General features: G+C 54.3%; 1 protein-coding gene across 1 annotated transcript in view; it reads left to right on the top strand.

Moving 5' to 3' along the window:
* The window catches only part of LOC120922124, a 62,361-nt gene that overhangs the window by 31,036 nt on the left and 12,369 nt on the right, over window positions 1–18,956 (top strand). The window contains exons 11-12 of the mRNA XM_040334597.1: window positions 5,607–5,849; window positions 12,977–13,045. Coding sequence (XP_040190531.1) covers window positions 5,607–5,849; window positions 12,977–13,045 — 312 coding nt within the window. The remainder of the gene's footprint in view (window positions 1–5,606; window positions 5,850–12,976; window positions 13,046–18,956) is intronic.

Raw genomic sequence — 18,956 nt, forward strand, 5'->3', positions numbered from 1 at the left:
AGCACAGAGCTGTGTTTCGTCTTGATTCTGGGCAAATTAAATGGGATCGGGTCCTGTCGGTTGGAGTGTCGATAAGCTGTCGTGACTGGGATGGAAGGTCGTAAACGGTGGTGACCGTTACAGTGCCTATCCGGCAATGGAGGCTCCTATCCAGCAATGGGGGCTCCTATCCAGTAATGGGGGCTCCTATCCAGCAATGGAGGTCCCTACCTGGCAAAGGAGGCTCCTATCCAGCAATGGGGGCTCCTATCCAGCAATGGGGGCTTCTATCCAGCAATGGAGGTGCCTATCCGGCAATGGAGGCTCCTATCCAGCAATGGGGGCTCCTATCCAGCAATGGGGGCTCCTATCCAGCAATGGAGGCTCCTATCCAGCAATGGAGGCTCCTATCCAGCAACGGAGGCTCCTATCCAGCAATGGAGGTGCCTATCCGGCAAAGGAGGCTCCTATCCGGCAAAGGAGGCTCCTATCCGGCAAAGGAGGCTCCTATCCAGCAAAGGAGGCTCCCATCCAGCAATGGGGGCTCCCATCCGGCAATGGAGGCTTCTATACGGCAACAGAGACTCCTATCCAGCAATGGAGGCCACCACTGCCCCAGTCCTCCTTAGTGGTGCTCGCTCCGAGACTCCTTTCTTGGAAGTTGCAATGCCAATCAGGCCTATCAGGTGACAGCCCAATACCCAATTGTAGGCTAACAACGCTGCTGCTAATGGGGGGGGGGGGGCTTAGTGCTGTCAGCCTGGAACAGCAAATGCTGGCAGGATCTCCAGGTAAAAAACTTTCCAACAGATTCACAAAAAATGATGACTACAGTGAGACATTCTGCCACAATGACTAATGGGGTTCAAGGGTTAGTTCACCTTCCGTGCCACCAAACATGAATTATGATTGGGAAAGGAACAACGAGCCGGACTCGAGAGTCCACAAAGGAAAGGGAGGTCTCAGGGGAGCACAGGGGTCCTAAGGTGCAAATAAATGTCCAATTTTATTGGTAAGACATTACTGAAGAATAATCAATATCCATAGAAAATGTCTTCTTCTAATCTTATGTGGTCTCCTGGTGGCCCCGTGGGGTGAGGTTGGGCCGCTGTAACTTGCCTTTGAGGGCCAATCCAGTAGAGAAAGTCCTCCAGATGAAAACTCAAAGGAGCAGCAAAAACCGGAAGAGAACACCGAATGTTGGTGAGAATCGCGCCGCTGGCTGAAATCGTGTCACCAGAAGTGCTGAGTGGTATCCAGGACAGCGGCAAGTCTCCAGGACAGCGGCAAGTCTCCAGGACAGCCGCAAGTCTCCAGGACAGCCGCAAGTCTCCAGGGCAGCGGCAAGTCTCCAGGGCAGCGGCAAGTCTCCAGGGCAGCGGCAAGTCTCCAGGACAGCGGCAAGCCTCCAGGACAGCGGCAAGTCTCCAGGGCAGCGGCAAGTCTCCAGGACAGCGGCAAGTCTCCAGGGCAGCGGCAAGTCTCCAGGACAGCGGCAAGTCTCCAGGGCAGCGGCAAGTCTCCAGGACAGCGGCAAGTCTCCAGGACAGCCGCAAGTCTCCAGGGCAGCCGCAAGTCTCCAGGGCAGCGGCAAGTCTCCAGGGCAGCGGCAAGTCTCCAGGGCAGCGGCAAGTCTCCAGGACAGCGGCAAGCCTCCAGGACAGCGGCAAGTCTCCAGGGCAGCGGCAAGTCTCCAGGACAGCGGCAAGTCTCCAGGACAGCGGCAAGTCTCCAGGGCAGCGGCAAGTCTCCAGGACAGCGGCAAGTCTCCAGGGCAGCGGCAAGTCTCCAGGAGAGCCGCAAGTCTCCAGGGCAGCGGCAAGTCTCCAGGACAACCGCAAGTCTCCAGGACAGCAGCAAGTCTCCAGGGCAGCGGCAAGTCTCCAGGACAGCGGCAAGTCTCCAGGGCAGCGGCAAGTCTCCAGGACAGCGGCAAGTCTCCAGGGCAGCGGCAAGTCTCCAGGAGAGCCGCAAGTCTCCAGGGCAGCGGCAAGTCTCCAGGACAACCGCAAGTCTCCAGGACAGCAGCAAGTCTCCAGGGCAGCGGCAAGTCTCCAGGACAGCAGCAAGTTTCCAGGACAGCAGCAAGTCTCCAGGACAACCGCAAGTCTCCAGGGCAGCCGCAAGTCTCCAGGACAGCGGCAAGTCTCCAGGACAGCCGCAAGTCTCCAGGGCAGCGGCAAGTCTCCAGGAGAGCCGCAAGTCTCCAGGGCAGCGGCAAGTCTCCAGGAGAGCCGCAAGTCTCCAGGACAGCAGCAAGTCTCCAGGACAGCGGCAAGTCTCCAGGACAGCGGCAAGTCTCCAGGACAGCAGCAAGTCTCCAGGACAGCGGCAAGTCTCCAGGACAGCAGCAAGTCTCCAGGACAGCGGCAAGTCTCCAGGGCAGCGGCAAGTCTCCAGGACAGCGGCAAGTCTCCAGGACAGCGGCAAGTCTCCAGGACAGCGGCAAGTCTCCAGGACAGCAGCAAGTCTCCAGGACAGCGGCAAGTCTCCAGGGCAGCGGCAAGTCTCCAGGGCAGCGGCAAGTCTCCAGGACAACCGCAAGTCTCCAGGACAACCGCAAGTCTCCAGGGCAGCGGCAAGTCTCCAGGGCAGCGGCAAGTCTCCAGGACAACCGCAAGTCTCCAGGGCAGCCGCAAGTCTCCAGGACAGCGGCAAGTCTCCAGGACAGCCGCAAGTCTCCAGGGCAGCGGCAAGTCTCCAGGAGAGCAGCAAGTCTCCAGGAGAGCCGCAAGTCTCCAGGGCAGCGGCAAGTCTCCAGGGCAGCGGCAAGTCTCCAGGAGAGCAGCAAGTCTCCAGGACAGCAGCAAGTCTCCAGGACAACCGCAAGTCTCCAGGGCAGCCGCAAGTCTCCAGGACAGCAGCAAGTCTCCAGGACAACCGCAAGTCTCCAGGGCAGCCGCAAGTCTCCAGGACAGCGGCAAGTCTCCAGGACAGCGGCAAGTCTCCAGGGCAGCGGCAAGTCTCCAGGGCAGCGGCAAGTCTCCAGGGCAGCGGCAAGTCTCCAGGGCAGCGGCAAGTCTCCAGGACAGCGGCAAGTCTCCAGGGCAGCGGCAAGTCTCCAGGAGAGCCGCAAGTCTCCAGGGCAGCGGCAAGTCTCCAGGGCAGCGGCAAGTCTCCAGGGCAGCGGCAAGTCTCCAGGGCAGCCGCAAGTCTCCAGGACAACCGCAAGTCTCCAGGACAGCAGCAAGTCTCCAGGACAACCGCAAGTCTCCAGGACAGCAGCAAGTCTCCAGGGCAGCGACAAGTCTCCAGGACAACCGCAAGTCTCCAGGACAGCAGCAAGTCTCCAGGACAACCGCAAGTCTCCAGGACAGCGGCAAGTCTCCAGGGCAGCGGCAAGTCTCCAGGACAATCGCAAGTCTCCAGGACAACCGCAAGTCTCCAGGAGAGCCGCAAGTCTCCAGGACAGCAGCAAGTCTCCAGGACAGCCGCAAGTCTCCAGGGCAGCAGCAAGTCTCCAGGGCAGCCGCAAGTCTCCAGGGCAGCAGCAAGTCTCCAGGAGAGCCGCAAGTCTCCAGGACAACCGCAAGTCTCCAGGACAACTGCAAGTCTCCAGGGCAGCCGCAAGTCTCCAGGACAGCCGCAAGTCTCCAGGAGAGCCGCAAGTCCCCAGGACAACCGCAAGTCTCCAGGGCAGCGGCAAGTCTCCAGGGCAGCGGCAAGTCTCCAGGGCAGCGGCAAGTCTCCAGGACAGCCGCAAGTCTCCAGGACAACCGCAAGTCTCCAGGAGAGCCGCAAGTCTCCAGGACAACCGCAAGTCTCCAGGACAGCCGCAAGTATCCAGGAGAGCCGCAAGTTTCCAGGACAACTGCAAGTCTCCAGGAGAGCCGCAAGTCTCCAGGACAGCGGCAAGTCTCCAGGACAGCGGCAAGTCTCCAGGAGAGTCGCAAGTCTCCAGGACAACGGCAAGTCTCCAGGGCAGCGGCAAGTCTCCAGGGCAGCGGCAAGTCTCCAGGACAACCGCAAGTCTCCAGGGCAGCGGCAAGTCTCCAGGAGAGCCGCAAGTCTCCAGGGCAGCGGCAAGTCTCCAGGGCAGCGGCAAGTCTCCAGGAGAGCCGCAAGTCTCCAGGGCAGCGGCAAGTCTCCAGGGCAGCGGCAAGTCTCCAGGACAACCGCAAGTCTCCAGGACAGCAGCAAGTCTCCAGGGCAGCGAAAAGTCTCCAGGACAACCGCAAGTCTCCAGGGCAGCCGCAAGTCTCCAGGGCAGCAGCAAGTCTCCAGGACAACTGCAAGTCTCCAGGACAGCCGCAAGTCTCCAGGAGAGCCGCAAGTCTCCAGGACAATCGCAAGTCTCCAGGACAGCGGCAAGTCTCCAGGAGAGCCGCAAGTCTCCAGGAGAGCCGCAAGTCTCCAGGACAACCGCAAGTCTCCAGGGCAGCGGCAAGTCTCCAGGGCAGCGGCAAGTCTCCAGGGCAGCGGCAAGTCTCCAGGGCAGCGGCAAGTCTCCAGGGCAGCGGCAAGTCTCCAGGACAACCGCAAGTCTCCAGGACAACCGCAAGTCTCCAGGAGAGCGGCAAGTCTCCAGGACAACCGCAAAACTCCAGGACAGCCGCAAGTCTCCAGGGCAGCGGCAAGTCTTCAGGGCAGCGGCAAGTCTCCAGGACAACCGCAAGTCTCCAGGACAACCGCAAGTCTCCAGGGCAGCGGCAAGTCTCCAGGACAGCGGCAAGTCTCCAGGACAGCGGCAAGTCTCCAGGAGAGCCGCAAGTCTCCAGGACAGCGGCAAGTCTCCAGGACAGCGGCAAGTCTCCAGGAGAGTCGCAAGTCTCCAGGACAACGGCAAGTCTCCAGGGCAGCGGCAAGTCTCCAGGGCAGCGGCAAGTCTCCAGGACAACCGCAAGTCTCCAGGGCAGCGGCAAGTCTCCAGGACAGCCGCAAGTCTCCAGGAGAGCCGCAAGTCTCCAGGACAATCGCAAGTCTCCAGGACAGCGGCAAGTCTCCAGGAGAGCCGCAAGTCTCCAGGAGAGCCGCAAGTCTCCAGGACAACCGCAAGTCTCCAGGAGAGCCGCAAGTCTCCAGGACAACCGCAAGTCTCCAGGGCAGCGGCAAGTCTCCAGGGCAGCGGCAAGTCTCCAGGGCAGCGGCAAGTGTCCAGGACAACCGCAAGTCTCCAGGAGAGCGGCAAGTCTCCAGGAGAGCGGCAAGTCTCCAGGACAACCGCAAGTCTCCAGGACAACCGCAAGTCTCCAGGAGAGCGGCAAGTCTCCAGGACAACCGCAAGTCTCCAGGATAACCGCAAGTCTCCAGGAGAGCGGCAAGTCTCCAGGAGAGCGGCAAGTCTCCAGGAGAGCGGCAAGTCTCCAGGACAACGCGTTTCAAGGCACGGCCTCTTTTTCAAGCCTTCTCTGGGAGAGATAGCACAATTCTCATACAAGGTCTTACAACGTGAGAACACAATTGTTGGGAGTGTGAATGGAACATCCTGATGTTGGGGCAGAATTATAGGCGGGGGAGGGTCACCTTTCTCAGACTGACCATGCAGGGAGCGGACAGGTATAGAAGGATAAAGAGGCATTTCCAGCAAAATTGTTTTTTCTCCGTTGTTATCAAAGCTGTACTTTTGCTAAATGTCACGGCACCCCGACCAGGAACTCGGGACTCACATTTTATTTTTCCTCCTAAAGACTTTCACCCGCAGAATGTTCTACAAATATCTGACCCTCATCATCCACCTGCATGAGATCCAACCCCAGGAGGTAGGTGGGCACAGCACCCAACAGGCCGGGCAGGAGGTGTCGGCGATGGAAGAGCGGACGCAGGAATTCAGAGCGGGGTCCCAGGCATGGACAGCTATGAGGGTCTTCTACAAGAGCTACTGCAATCTGGGGGCTTTCCAACTGCCTCTGTACCAGGGAGCCCCCAGCCTGGTAAGTGACTCCAAACAGCGGCCTTTTGCTTAACAATGGGGCATAATTCATATTATTGACACCAATGATGGGACACTATTCCTCCCACTGACACCAATGATGGGACATTATTCCTCCCACTGACACCAATGATGGGACACCATTCCTTCCACTGACACCAATGATGGGACACTATTCCCCCCACTGACACCAATGATGGGACACTATTCCTCCCACTGAAACCAATGATGGGACACTATTCCTCCCACCGACACCAATGATGGGGCACTATTGATCTTTTATTGAAAAGAATCAAGCAACCAATTTTATACAAAAGTAAAAAACAAAACTATAGTACAAAACTTCAAACATAAATCCAAAGAAAACACATCCAGGTTCAGAATATATACAATATATATACACTATACACCACTACCAAAACATTACTACTATTTACACAAAGCAGCAGAGAGGGCCTAAGAGGCACAACCCGTCACCTATGTACGCAGCCATTTATCAAAAATGTATCAAAAATAATAATCTAGGGTGATAAGAGACAGACAGCCACACCCGGGAAAGAGACTCCTGGCAGTCAGGGAGGCTTGAAACCCCTCCACGCCTTCAGCCAAGCCACCTGACCCCGCTTGTCTCTCTCAAGCCCCCGAATCTTCCCCACCTCATGCACAATGTCATACACCACCACCTCAACAGGAAGGATTTTTTGCCGAATGCTGACCTGACACCGTGCGTTCCAGGTGAAATAACGGACCACTAGGCTAACTAAAAAAAGTGTATCCAAACAAAAACCTCCACCGGTACTGAATGCTCCGTACACCCACTCGGCATAACCCAGCCTGGAGAGGAAAGGAACACCGAGCGCCCGCCCCACCTGTTTGTACACTTCTATGTTAAAAGGGCAACGAAGCAGAAAATGGTCCATAGTCTCCTCCTCACCTGCACACTCCTCCCGAGGACAGCTACGATCCACCCCACTGCGGAATTTCAAATTGCCCCGAACATAGAGCCTCCCATGGAAGCACAACCAGGCCAGATCCCTAAATTTAGGAGGTATTCTATCCAAATTAATTAGTCTCAACCCCGCCCTCAAAACTGGGCCTGGGCAATCCCTTAAGGCCAGTGGGTCATGAAAGACTTCGCTCAAGACTCGACTCATAAGGTCTTTCCTCGGAACCGATCTGAGATCTTCAGCCGACAATCGCCACTGCCGCAGTAACTTCAGGCACGGAGCTACATAGGCTGGTAGCTGACCACGATGACCCCTGCGATTCTTCACTTGGCCACCTTCTTCCCAAAGTCGCAGAAAAGGACTAAACCAAGATCTAAATATGCCTGCCCATCCAGGAGGTTCCACTGCAAGCATACTACCAATGTTAAACTTGAGAAAAAGCAGTGAAAAGAAAAGAACTGGGTTGACCATACCTAAGCCACCCTCCCTCCTGGATAGGTAGGTGACATTCCTCTTGATGGGGTTCAGTCTGTTCCCCCACAGCATCTGGAAGAACACACTACTGACCCTAGCATAGAGAGACACTGGCAAGATGCAGACAAAGCTGACATACAAGAAGATCGGAATCAGGTAAGTCTTAATCAGATCAACCCTTTCCCTCATAGATAACTTCCATCTCTTCCAGTTGACCACCTTAGCATTGGCAATTTCCAGTCTGCCTTCCCAGTTTTTGAGGCCATAATCGCCGGGTCCAAATTCAATGCCTAGAATCTTAATTCTTTCCCGGGGCACTGGAAAGGTGTCCGGGAGATCAAACCCCTCACCTTCCTTTCCCATCCAGAAAACTTCGCTCTTTTCCTGATTGATCTTGGAGCCTGATGCTTCAGAATACCGTGATGTCAGAGAGACCACCTCCTCCGCCTCATCCGTCCCAGTGACAATCACCGATACATCGTCCGCATAAGCAACAACCCTCAATGGCGGCTCACCCGGGAGCCCCACTGGTACCCCACACAACATGCCGCTCTCTAGCCTCCTGATGAAGGGGTCGATTGCAAACACATAGAGCAGGGGACTCAGGGGACAGCCCTGGCGCACCCCGGAGCCAACCTCAAAGGACTGCCCAACCCAACCATTAACAAGAGGGAAGCTTTCTGCCCCCTTATACAAGACTTTCAGCCAATCAACAAAACCACCCGGCAGACCGTACTTACTAAGGAGCAACCACAGGTACTCATGGTTAACACGATCAAAAGCCTTTGCCTGATCCAATGTCAGCAAATACTTTCCCCAGCCTGCAGCCCTGCACCGCTCCAAGGCCTCCCGGACAGCTAACACCGCTGTGAAGGTGCTCCTACCCTGGACCGAACAGTGCTGATGGCGAGAAAGCAAAGACTCTGCTACTGACGACAGGCGCCAGAAAAATATCTTCGCCAGTATCTTTCTATCGACATTAAGAAGGCTGATGGGGCGCCAATTCTCAATCATCGAAGGATCTTTACCCTTTGACAGAAGAATCACAGCCGAGTGCCTCATGGAAGGGGATAGCACCCCCTCAGCAAGACAACTGTTAAAAACCTCTACCAAATGTGGGGCCAGAATAGACTTAAAGGCTTTGTAAAACTCAGCCGTCAAGCCATCCGGTCCGGGTGACTTTTTGATGGCAAGCTGTTCAATTGCCCTCATCACCTCTTCAACTGTGATCTCCTCTGTCAAATTCATCAATGGAACATCTCCACCATTTAGACCTGGAGTAGAGTCCAAAAAGCTTTCCATCTTGTCACGGTCAAGCTCTTTCCTTCCAAGAAGGTCGGCATAAAAGGACCTCACGACCTCCAGAATCCCTGACCTGGACTTTGTCACGGAACCTGTACTGTCCTTAAGGCCAACGACCGCTTTAACAGCTACACCTTGTTTGCAGTTCTGGTAAGGGTCAGGCGAGTGGTACTTCCCATAGTCCCTCTCCAGAACCAAAGAGGCATGCCGGTCATATTGACACTTCCTGAGAAGGAGTTTCACTTCGGAGATTGCCCCAGGATCTCCTCCTCTCGAGACAAGAATATCCAGCTTCCTCCGCAAACGTTGGTAGGTCATGTATTTATTAAACTGTGTTCTATTGGCTAGGCCCCTGAAGAATCCAGCGATCCTCTTTTTGGTCAGCTCCCACCACTCAGCCTTGCTGCTACAAAAATCCAGGAGGGTCACCTGTGCCTGAAAGAATTCCTCAAAGGATTGTCTAACATGTTCTTCCTTGAGTAGAGTCGAATTCAATCTCCAGATGCCCTTTCCTCTCTGAGGGGCGTCTGAAGCATTCAGGGCCACAGATAGCATACAGTGATCAGAGAACTCTACTGCCAGCACCACTGGGGGTGAGAAAGCAGAGGCCTCCTTCAAAAAAAACCTGTCTATCCTACTCTGACTATTACCACGATGAAAGGTGAACCCGGTGTCATCCGGGAGGTGCGCAATGTGCACATCCACAAGACCAGCATCCCTAACCATACTATTTAAAAAAACGCTATCATATCCCAGCCTGTCCTTGAAGGCCTTCCTGTCCTTGGGCCTAGTTACTGTATTAAAGTCACCTCCAAAGACCACTTGCCGGGATGTAAAAAGAAATGGCTTGATCCTTGTAAAAAGGCATTTCCTGTCCCACTTTGTGTGCGGCCCATAGATATTAATTAGGCGCAGGTCCTGCCCTCCCACAAGGACGTCTAAGACCATACATCTCCCAATCTCCACCTCAATAACCCGCCGGACAGTTACCATGCCGGTTTTAAACAACACCGCCACACCGCCGTAAGGCTCGGCCGCAAGAGACCAGTAAGATGGACCATACCTCCACTCTCTCTTGGCCATATGAATATCTGCCAAGGAGGTGAGCCTAGTCTCTTGCAAAAATAAAATTTCAGCATCTAATTGGCTGAACAAAAAGAAGGCCATAGAACGAGCTCTCACTGACTTAATGCTGGCGACATTTATTGTCGCCACTTTTAACGGAGGGGGAACCGCCATTTGGGTTATTGGGTGGATTGCTTCTTAGCTCCCCTCTGCTGCTCATCACCAGAAGCCTCCCTCTTTCTTGAGGCCGCCTCCAACTCCATCTCTGAATCAGAGCTCAGTTCTGAAGAAGCGCCAGATGAGGAAATGTCCCACCTAGCGGACCTACGACGGGTGGAGACAGGCACCAGAGCTTCCCGCCCCCGTTCCGTCCTCACCGCCTGCTTCTTCCGCCGCCCAACCTTCCTTCTCTCCTCCAGGTACTTGAGGTCAGCCTCAGAGATGCCCTCATCCCTTGTTTTTTTCTTTGAAGCGACCTTTTTAGTACCCGCAACCACTCCTGATGGGGGGGGTAAATCCGACTTAGGAGGGATAGACTTCTGGGGGGTAACTGACTCAGGGGGCACAGACTTGGAAGGTTCTGACACAAGAGGAGCGGGTACAGTAGGCTGGGGGGACACAGATACAGATACAGAAGGAGTACTTACAGACACAGAAGGGGTGGTCACAGGAACTGGGGAGGAAACTGGGGAGGAAACTGGGGAGGGATCCTGAGCAGGACCAGGGGGGTCGGTCACCGCAGCGGAGGATGGTACACCAGGGGCCTCCCCCTCCATCCTGTCCAGCCTTGACATCTCATCCACTACCTCCTTCTCCATATTGTGCCAGGCCTCAGGGCATCTGCTATAAGGGTGGCCAAGTCGCAGGCACAGGTTGCACCTGATCTTCTGGGTGCAGTCCTTGGCCATATGACCCTGACCCCGACACACTGAGCATATCAAGGCCGAACAGGAGGAGCTAAGGTGCCCCCTCTCTCCACAGCGGTGGCACAGCTTCGGCTGACCAGGGTAGAAGACGGTCATCCTATCCCTCCCTATGAAAGCCGAGGAGGGCAGGTGACGGACAACATTTCCATCCCTGGCCAGCCTGACTGTTACCGACCATCCCCCAGTCCAGATGTTACGCTCATCTAATATTTTATTGGGTTTGGTCAAAACCTCCCCGTAGTTCCTCAACCAGACCTCCAGATCCCTGGCAGGGACGCTCTCATTGGTGAGGATGATAGTGATCTTTTTTACTGTTGACTGCTGCGAAATCGCAACTGGGGCCAGACTTTCCCATTCGGGTCTTGACCTGCACCGGGCCTCATATCGTTCCCAGAACAGGTCAAGACCCTCTGGCTTGGTGAAACTGACTGTATACTCTCGCGTCCCTGACACATGAATAAAAGCATAGAGATCGTTAACCCCAAAGCCCATTTCTAGAATTAAATCCACCACTGCACGCCTTGCAGGGGGGATTGCACCACCTTCCCATTTCAAGATGACAACATTACGTCTTGGGCCCCCAGCAGAAGCCAGAGACCCAAGACCATATCCTGGGGGGCTCGAGGTGGTAGCTCGTAGAGGAAAACCCTGCTTGGGGGCGGAGCTGCCAGGGACAGAGCGTACCACCTGAGCGAAAGTGGGTTTATTAGGGCCAAGACCCCACACTGAAGTCACTTTATCTGCATGAACAGAGTTAGTATTGTCCATCCCACCTGAAATGGGACCATTGTCCATCCCACCTGAACTGGGACCATTGTCCATCCCACCTGAACTGGGACCATTGTCCATCCCACCTGAAATGGGACCATTGTCCATCCCACCTGAAATGGGACCATTGTCCATCCCACCTGACCTGGGATGATTATTATCAGCCACACACACATTCCCATCAGGTATAATTATAGTTTCTATTGCAGTACCGGCCGTCGCCTGATGCTGCGCTGTGGAGTCCAGAGCAGCAGTGGGGCAATCAGCTCTGGTCTCAGCATCAGGAGGGTTAATGGGTTCTGCTGGGACTTGCAGTTCCTTCACAGAAATGTCATTTTTTAAATGGATCTCTTGCTGCATTGCAGCCTCAGCAGGCACATTATTACTGTATACAGGACTGGCAGTCTTATTATTAGGCACATTATCAGTCATTGATGGTACATACACAGTCTTATCCACAACATGGGGTTTAGCAGGCTTCACTTTATCAGGTACACCATCTGCAAAATCTTCATCATTAAAGACCATCTGATCCCCCCGCACAGGAGACTCCATTACCTGGATCACCCTCAGCATGCCTCCTGAGTCCTGGGAAGGCATTGGGGTGCTTACCTCTCCCTGGGGGGGCAGGGGGTCAGAACTGGGGGTCTCCTCCTCCTCCACCTCCATCTTTGTCACCTTTGCAAACCTCTTGTCGTTGCAGAACTTTTCCTTGAAAGGACCATCCCTTCCCTCCATTATGGCCACGATGGTCTCCTGGTGGTCCACACGGACCTTGGCCAATTGGATCTCTGGATCCATGGATCCGCGTTTCTGGCTATGTAAGCCTTCACGTTGCCTTCGCAGGCGCTTCAGCTCCGCACGTAGCTTGTACAGCTTATCCCTCTCCCGGTTTAGGACTTTTATCCCGGCCACCACTCGCTCCCGAATGGCCTCCGAGCCTTCATCCACACCAGGGGCAGAGAGATCACCAGCTGAGGCTTGTAGAGGGGCAGACATGTCAGCAGATGGCCCAGGAGATGGCTGAGAGCCTCCAGCAGGGGAGGCCCCACTGCCCTCCATGGCTTCCCCAGAAAGGGGCCAGGAGAGCTGGGATAGATTTCCAGGCAACTCCCTTCTCACACAGCAGCTCCAGACACACCTTCCTCCTCACACACCTGTGCTCCAATGGTGGGTGGGGCACTATTCCTCCCACTGACACCAATGATGGGACACTATTCCTCCCACTGACACCAATGATGGGACACTATTCCTCCCACTGACACCAATGATGGGACACTATTCCTCCCACTGACACCAATGATGGGACACTATTCCTCCCACTGACACCAATGATGGGACACTATTCCTCCCATGGACACTAATGATGGGACACTATTCCTCTCACCGACACCAATGACGGGGCACTATTCCTCCCACTGACACCAATGATGGGACACTATTCCTCCCACTGACACCAATGATGGTATGATTAACTCCCATTGAAGTCGGGAGATTTTCTTCTACCACTGGCCACAATCCGGCCCTCCTAAAGTCTAAAGGACAGTAATCTGGCCCTTAGTGTACAAAGATTGGGGATCCCGGGGCTAGGTGATGGAAATAATGATCTCTATGTAATCTAAGTGAAAGTCTCGGCTTTCCTCCAGGTTGTACTCAATGCTTTGAGATCAGAAGATTGTCGGACAAAACTGAAAGATCTGGAGCAGAACCATGTGGTAAGAATGGGGATTTCTGATTGGCTTTGGTTGTGTTATCATTACATATTATCATATTAGTGGCTTTATGTCTAGAAATGTTACTGAACTGCTATCCTCAGACTTTTCTCCTTCTTGGTGTCCTGAGTGATCTTCTCATCTGATAAAGATCTCGTTTTATTGGTCCTTCTCTTGAACCCGAAGGCACAAATCTTATCAGTGACGTTGCTATGGGGGGGTGGGGGGTGCGGGCCGCACAGAGTGACACCCTCCTAAGGGGTGACACCAAGGCCAGGACGGGGGGGGGGGGAGTGAAGAGATGACAGTGTCGGCTAAACTGTGCCCGATGGTAGATGAAGATGGGTACACAGTCACACTTCTCACCCCACACGGTGCCCTCGTAGAGCTGCAGCGGGGGTGCCGAGTGCTGAAACGCTCCCTGCGCTCCCTACACCCGGCACTAGCAGACATCCTTCTTACACTTCTTTGTCAGATCATTTGTAGGCCCCGCCTCTGTCATGATGTCATTCAGAGGCGGGGACAGGAAGAGAGAGGCACCGCGAGGGAGCGCGCATGTTGCTGGGATTAGGTGATCAGTGGCAGCCAGAGGAGAAGGTTCCTTTACAGTGTAATGTCTTTTCCAGGACTGATCAATGTCTGTCATTGGTCAGTAATATGCAGCATGAAGGGTTAATGTACCGCCACTGATCACTAATTAATGATCTCTAATGCAGACAGTAGTGGCAATTAATTAACCCCTTGTGCTGTATTAGAAAGAGAGAAAGGGTTGGGCCTTTTAATGAGATGCGTGTTAATGCAAACAGTATGTATAAGTAAATAAATAAAGTAGTATAGCGTAATAACCAAAATACAAGCCGAATTCAACTGTCTAACTTAGTATGTTAAAAGCAGAGGATTGGTTGCTCACAAATATACGGATAAGCCGCGGGCCGCGTACAAGGCTCTCTGCATTCCTGTGGTCCTAACTAAACTTTATTAGTTTCCTCAGTGGAGGCATAACAGCGCTAATGAGTAGATGGAGAGCAGGTGACTAGGGGCGTCACCAGCCAGCCTCCATCTAAAATAGGTGTGGCCATAAAGAGCACGGGAAAAAACGCACAAGGGGAAATGTATAAGCATCAAAATCGCATCTCCATCCCTATTGGTAAACATGGAACTGGGTTTGGGACTTTGAATGAGGCCTGTGGCACACGCCTCCATGCCTCCATGCCTCCATGCCTCCATCCCTGAACATTGAAAGAAAGGGTTATTACGCTATACTACTTTATTTACTTATACATACTGGGCCAGATTCACAGAAGAGATACGCCATCGAATCTCCTGATCCCCCGTCGTGTCTCTGTGATCCCCCGTCGTGTCTCTGTGATCCCCCGTCGTATCTCCTGATCCCCCGTCGTGTCTCTGTGATCCCCCGTCGTGTCTCTGTGATCCCCCGTCGTATCTCCTGATCCCCCGTCGTGTCTCTGTGATCCCCCGTCGTGTCTCTGTGATCCCCCATCGTGTCTCTGTGATCCCCCGTCGTGTCTCTGTGATCCCCCGTCGTATCTCCTGATCCCCCGTCGTATCTCTGTGATCCCCCGTCGTATCTCTGTGATCCGCCGTCGTATCTCTGTGATCCCCCGTCGTATCTCCTGATCCCCCGTCGTATCTCTGTGATCCGCCGTCGTATCTCCTGATCCCCCGTCGTATCTCTGTGATCCGCCGTCGTATCTCCTGATCCCCCGTCGTGTCTCTGTGATCCCCCGTCGTATCTCCTGATCCCCCGTCGTATCTCTGTGATCCCCCGTCGTATCTCCTGATCCCCCGTCGTATCTCTGTGATCCGCCGTCGTATCTCCTGATCCCCCGTCGTATCTCTGTGATCCGCCGTCGTATCTCCTGATCCCCCGTCGTATCTCTGTGATCCGCCGTCGTATCTCCTGATCCCCCGTCGTGTCTCTGTGATCCCCCGTCGTATCTCTGTGATCCCCCGTCGTGTCTCTGTGATCCCCCGTCGTATCTCCTGATCCCCCGTCGTATCTCTGTGATCCCCCGTCGTATCTCTGTGATCCCCCGTCGTATCTCTGTGATCCCCCGTCGTATCTCTGTGATCCCCCGTCGTATCTCTGTGATCCCCCGTCGTATCTCTGTGATCCGCCGTCGTATCTCTGTGATCCCCCGTCGTATCTCTGTGATCCCCCGTCGTATCTCTGTGATCCGCCGTCGTATCTCTGTGATCCCCCGTCGTATCTCTGTGATCCCCCGTCGTATCTCTGTGATCCGCCGTCGTATCTCTGTGATCCGCCGTCGTATCTCTGTGATCCGCCGTCGTGTCTCTGTGATCCCCCGTCGTGTCTCTGTGATCCCCCGTCGTATCTCCTGATCCCCCGTCGTATCTCTGTGATCCGCCGTCGTATCTCCTGATCCCCCGTCGTATCTCTGTGATCCGCCGTCGTATCTCCTGATCCCCCGTCGTATCTCTGTGATCCCCCGTCGTATCTCTGTGATCCGCCGTCGTGTCTCTGTGATCCCCCGTCGTGTCTCTGTGATCCCCCGTCGTATCTCCTGATCCCCCGTCGTATCTCTGTGATCCGCCGTCGTATCTCCTGATCCCCCGTCGTATCTCTGTGATCCGCCGTCGTATCTCCTGATCCCCCGTCGTGTCTCTGTGATCCCCCGTCGTATCTCTGTGATCCCCCGTCGTGTCTCTGTGATCCCCCGTCGTATCTCCTGATCCCCCGTCGTATCTCTGTGATCCCCCGTCGTATCTCTGTGATCCCCCGTCGTATCTCTGTGATCCCCCGTCGTATCTCTGTGATCCGCCGTCGTATCTCTGTGATCCCCCGTCGTATCTCTGTGATCCGCCGTCGTATCTCTGTGATCCCCCGTCGTATCTCTGTGATCCCCCGTCGTATCTCTGTGATCCGCCGTCGTATCTCTGTGATCCCCCGTCGTATCTCTGTGATCCCCCGTCGTATCTCTGTGATCCGCCGTCGTATCTCTGTGATCCGCCGTCGTATCTCTGTGATCCGCCGTCGTGTCTCTGTGATCCCCCGTCGTGTCTCTGTGATCCCCCGTCGTATCTCCTGATCCCCCGTCGTATCTCTGTGATCCGCCGTCGTATCTCCTGATCCCCCGTCGTATCTCTGTGATCCGCCGTCGTATCTCCTGATCCCCCGTCGTATCTCTGTGATCCCCCGTCGTATCTCTGTGATCCGCCGTCGTATCTCTGTGATCCGCCGTCGTATATCTGTGATCCGCCGTCGTATCTCTGTGATCCGCCGTCGTATCTCTGTGATCCCCCGTCGTATCTCTGTGATCCCCCGTCGTATCTCCTGATCCCCCGTCGTATCTCCTGATCCCCCGTCGTATCTCTGTGATCCGCCGTCGTATCTCTGTGTTTCCCCGTCCTATCTCTGTGATCCCCCGTCGTATCTCCTGATCCCCCGTCGTGTCTCTGTGATCCCCCGTCGTGTCTCTGTGATCCCCCGTCGTGTCTCTGTGATCCCCCGTCGTGTCTCCTGATCCCCCGTCGTATCTCTGTGATCCCCCGTCGTATCTCTGTGATCCGCCGTCGTATCTCTGTGATCCCCCGTCGTATCTCTGTGATCCCCCGTCGTATCTCTGTGATCCGCCGTCGTATCTCCTGATCCCCCGTCGTATCTCTGTGATCCCCCGTCGTATCTCTGTGATCCGCCGTCGTATCTCTGTGATCCGCCGTCGTATCTCTGTGATCCCCCGTCGTATCTCTGTGATCCGCCGTCGTATCTCTGTGATCCCCCGTCGTATCTCTGTGATCCGCCGTCCTATCTCTGTGATCCCCCGTCGTGTCTCTGTGATCCCCCGTCGTATCTCTGTGATCCGCCGTCCTATCTCTGCGATCCCCCGTCGTATCTCTGCGATCCGCCGTCGTATCTCCTGATCCCCCGTCGTATCTCCTGATCCCCCGTCGTATCTCTGTGATCCCCCGTCGTATCTCTGTGATCCCCCGTCGTGTCTCTGTGATCCCCCGTCGTATCTCCTGATCCCCCGTCGTATCTCCTGATCCGCCGTCCTATCTCTGTGATCCCCCGTCGTGTCTCTGTGATCCCCCGTCGTATCTCTGTGATCCGCCGTCCTATCTCTGCGATCCCCCGTCGTATCTCTGCGATCCGCCGTTGTATCTCCTGATCCCCCGTCGTATCTCCTGATCCCCCGTCGTATCTCTGTGATCCCCCGTCGTATCTCTGTGATCCCCCGTCGTGTCTCTGTGATCCCCCGTCGTATCTCCTGATCCCGCCGTCGTATCTCCTGATCCCCCGTCGTATCTCTGTGATCCGCCGTCGTATCTCCTGATCCCGCCGTCGTATCTCTGTGATCCCCCGTCGTATCTCTGTGATCCGCCGTCGTATCTCCTGATCCCCCGTCGTATCTCTGTGATCCCCCGTCATGTCTCTGTGATCCGCCGTCGTATCTCTGTGATCCGCCCGTCCTATCTCTGTGATCCGCCGTCGTATCTCTGTGATCCCCCGTCGTATCTCTGTGATCCCCCGTCGTGTCTCTGTGATCCCCCGTCGTATCTCTGTGATCCGCCGTCGTGTCTCTGTGATCCGCCCGTCGTATCTATGCGACTGATTCATAGAATCCGGTTACGCATAGCTAGCCCTAAGATCCGACAGGTGCAATTGACTTACACTGTCGGATCTTAGGATGCAATTCTAGGCCGGCCGCTAGGTGGCGATTCCATTGCGGTCGGCGTAGAATATGCAAATGACTAGTTACGGCGATCCACGAAGTTCCGCACATTCGTCGCAATCCCGTACGTCGTCGCTAGTCGGTTTTTCCCGTAGCAAAGTTACACCTGCTTTAACATGGCTTATCTTTAGATCAGCCATGTTAAAGTATGGCCGTCGTTCCCGCGTCGAATTTCGAACTTTTTTTTTTTCAGTAAGACGTCCGGGAATACGAAACGCTGTAACGCACGTCGCAGTTCAAAAAAACCGTCGGGGTGCCGTAATTACGCGCAAAGCACGTCGGGAAATTTGAAAACGGAGCATGCGCACAACGTTTGGCGCGGGAACGCTCCTAATTTAAATGGTGCCCGCCCCATTTGAATTAGGTGGGCTTGCGCCAAGCGCATTTACGTTACACCGCCGCAAGTTTACAGGTAAGTGCTTTGTGAATCAGGCACTTACGCTGTAAACTTGCGGCTGTGTAACGTAAATCAGATACGTTACGCCGCCACTGCGCAACAAAAGTGTCTGTGAATCTGGCCCACTGTTTGCATCAACACGCATCTCATTTAAAGTCCCAACCCTTTCTTTCTTTCAGTTTTCAGGGATGGAGGCATGGAGGCATGGAGGCATGGAGGCGTGTGCCACATGCCTCATTCAAAGTCCCAAACCCAGTTCCATGTTTGTGCTGTATTAGTGGCCAGTGTTAATTAACCCATTCATGCTGCAATACAACGGGATTAATAACACTGACCACTAATACAACACAAGGGGTTAATTAACACCATCACTGGCCACTGCTGCAATAGTGATCAATGTCAGTGTGAATTAACCCCTTGTGCTGAATTACTGGCCAATGTCAGTGTTAATTAACCCCTTGTGCTGAATTACTGGCCAATGTCAGTGTTAATTAACCCATTGTGCTGAATTACTGGCCAATGTCAGTGTTAATTAACCCTTTGTGCTGAATTACTGGCCAATGTCAGTGTTAATTAACCCCTTGTGCTGAATTACTGGCCAATGTCAGTGTTAATTAACCCATTGTGCTGAATTACTGGCCAATGTCAGTGTTAATTAACCCTTTGTGCTGAATTACTGGCCAATGTCAGTGTTAATTAACCCATTGTGCTGAATTACTGGCCAATGTCAGTGTTAATTAACCCCTTGTGCTGAATTACTGGCCAATGTCAGTGTTAATTAACCCATTGTGCTGAATTACTG

This window comes from Rana temporaria, unplaced genomic scaffold (assembly GCF_905171775.1).
Source record: "Rana temporaria unplaced genomic scaffold, aRanTem1.1, whole genome shotgun sequence".
NCBI classification, from domain to species: domain Eukaryota; kingdom Metazoa; phylum Chordata; class Amphibia; order Anura; family Ranidae; genus Rana; species Rana temporaria.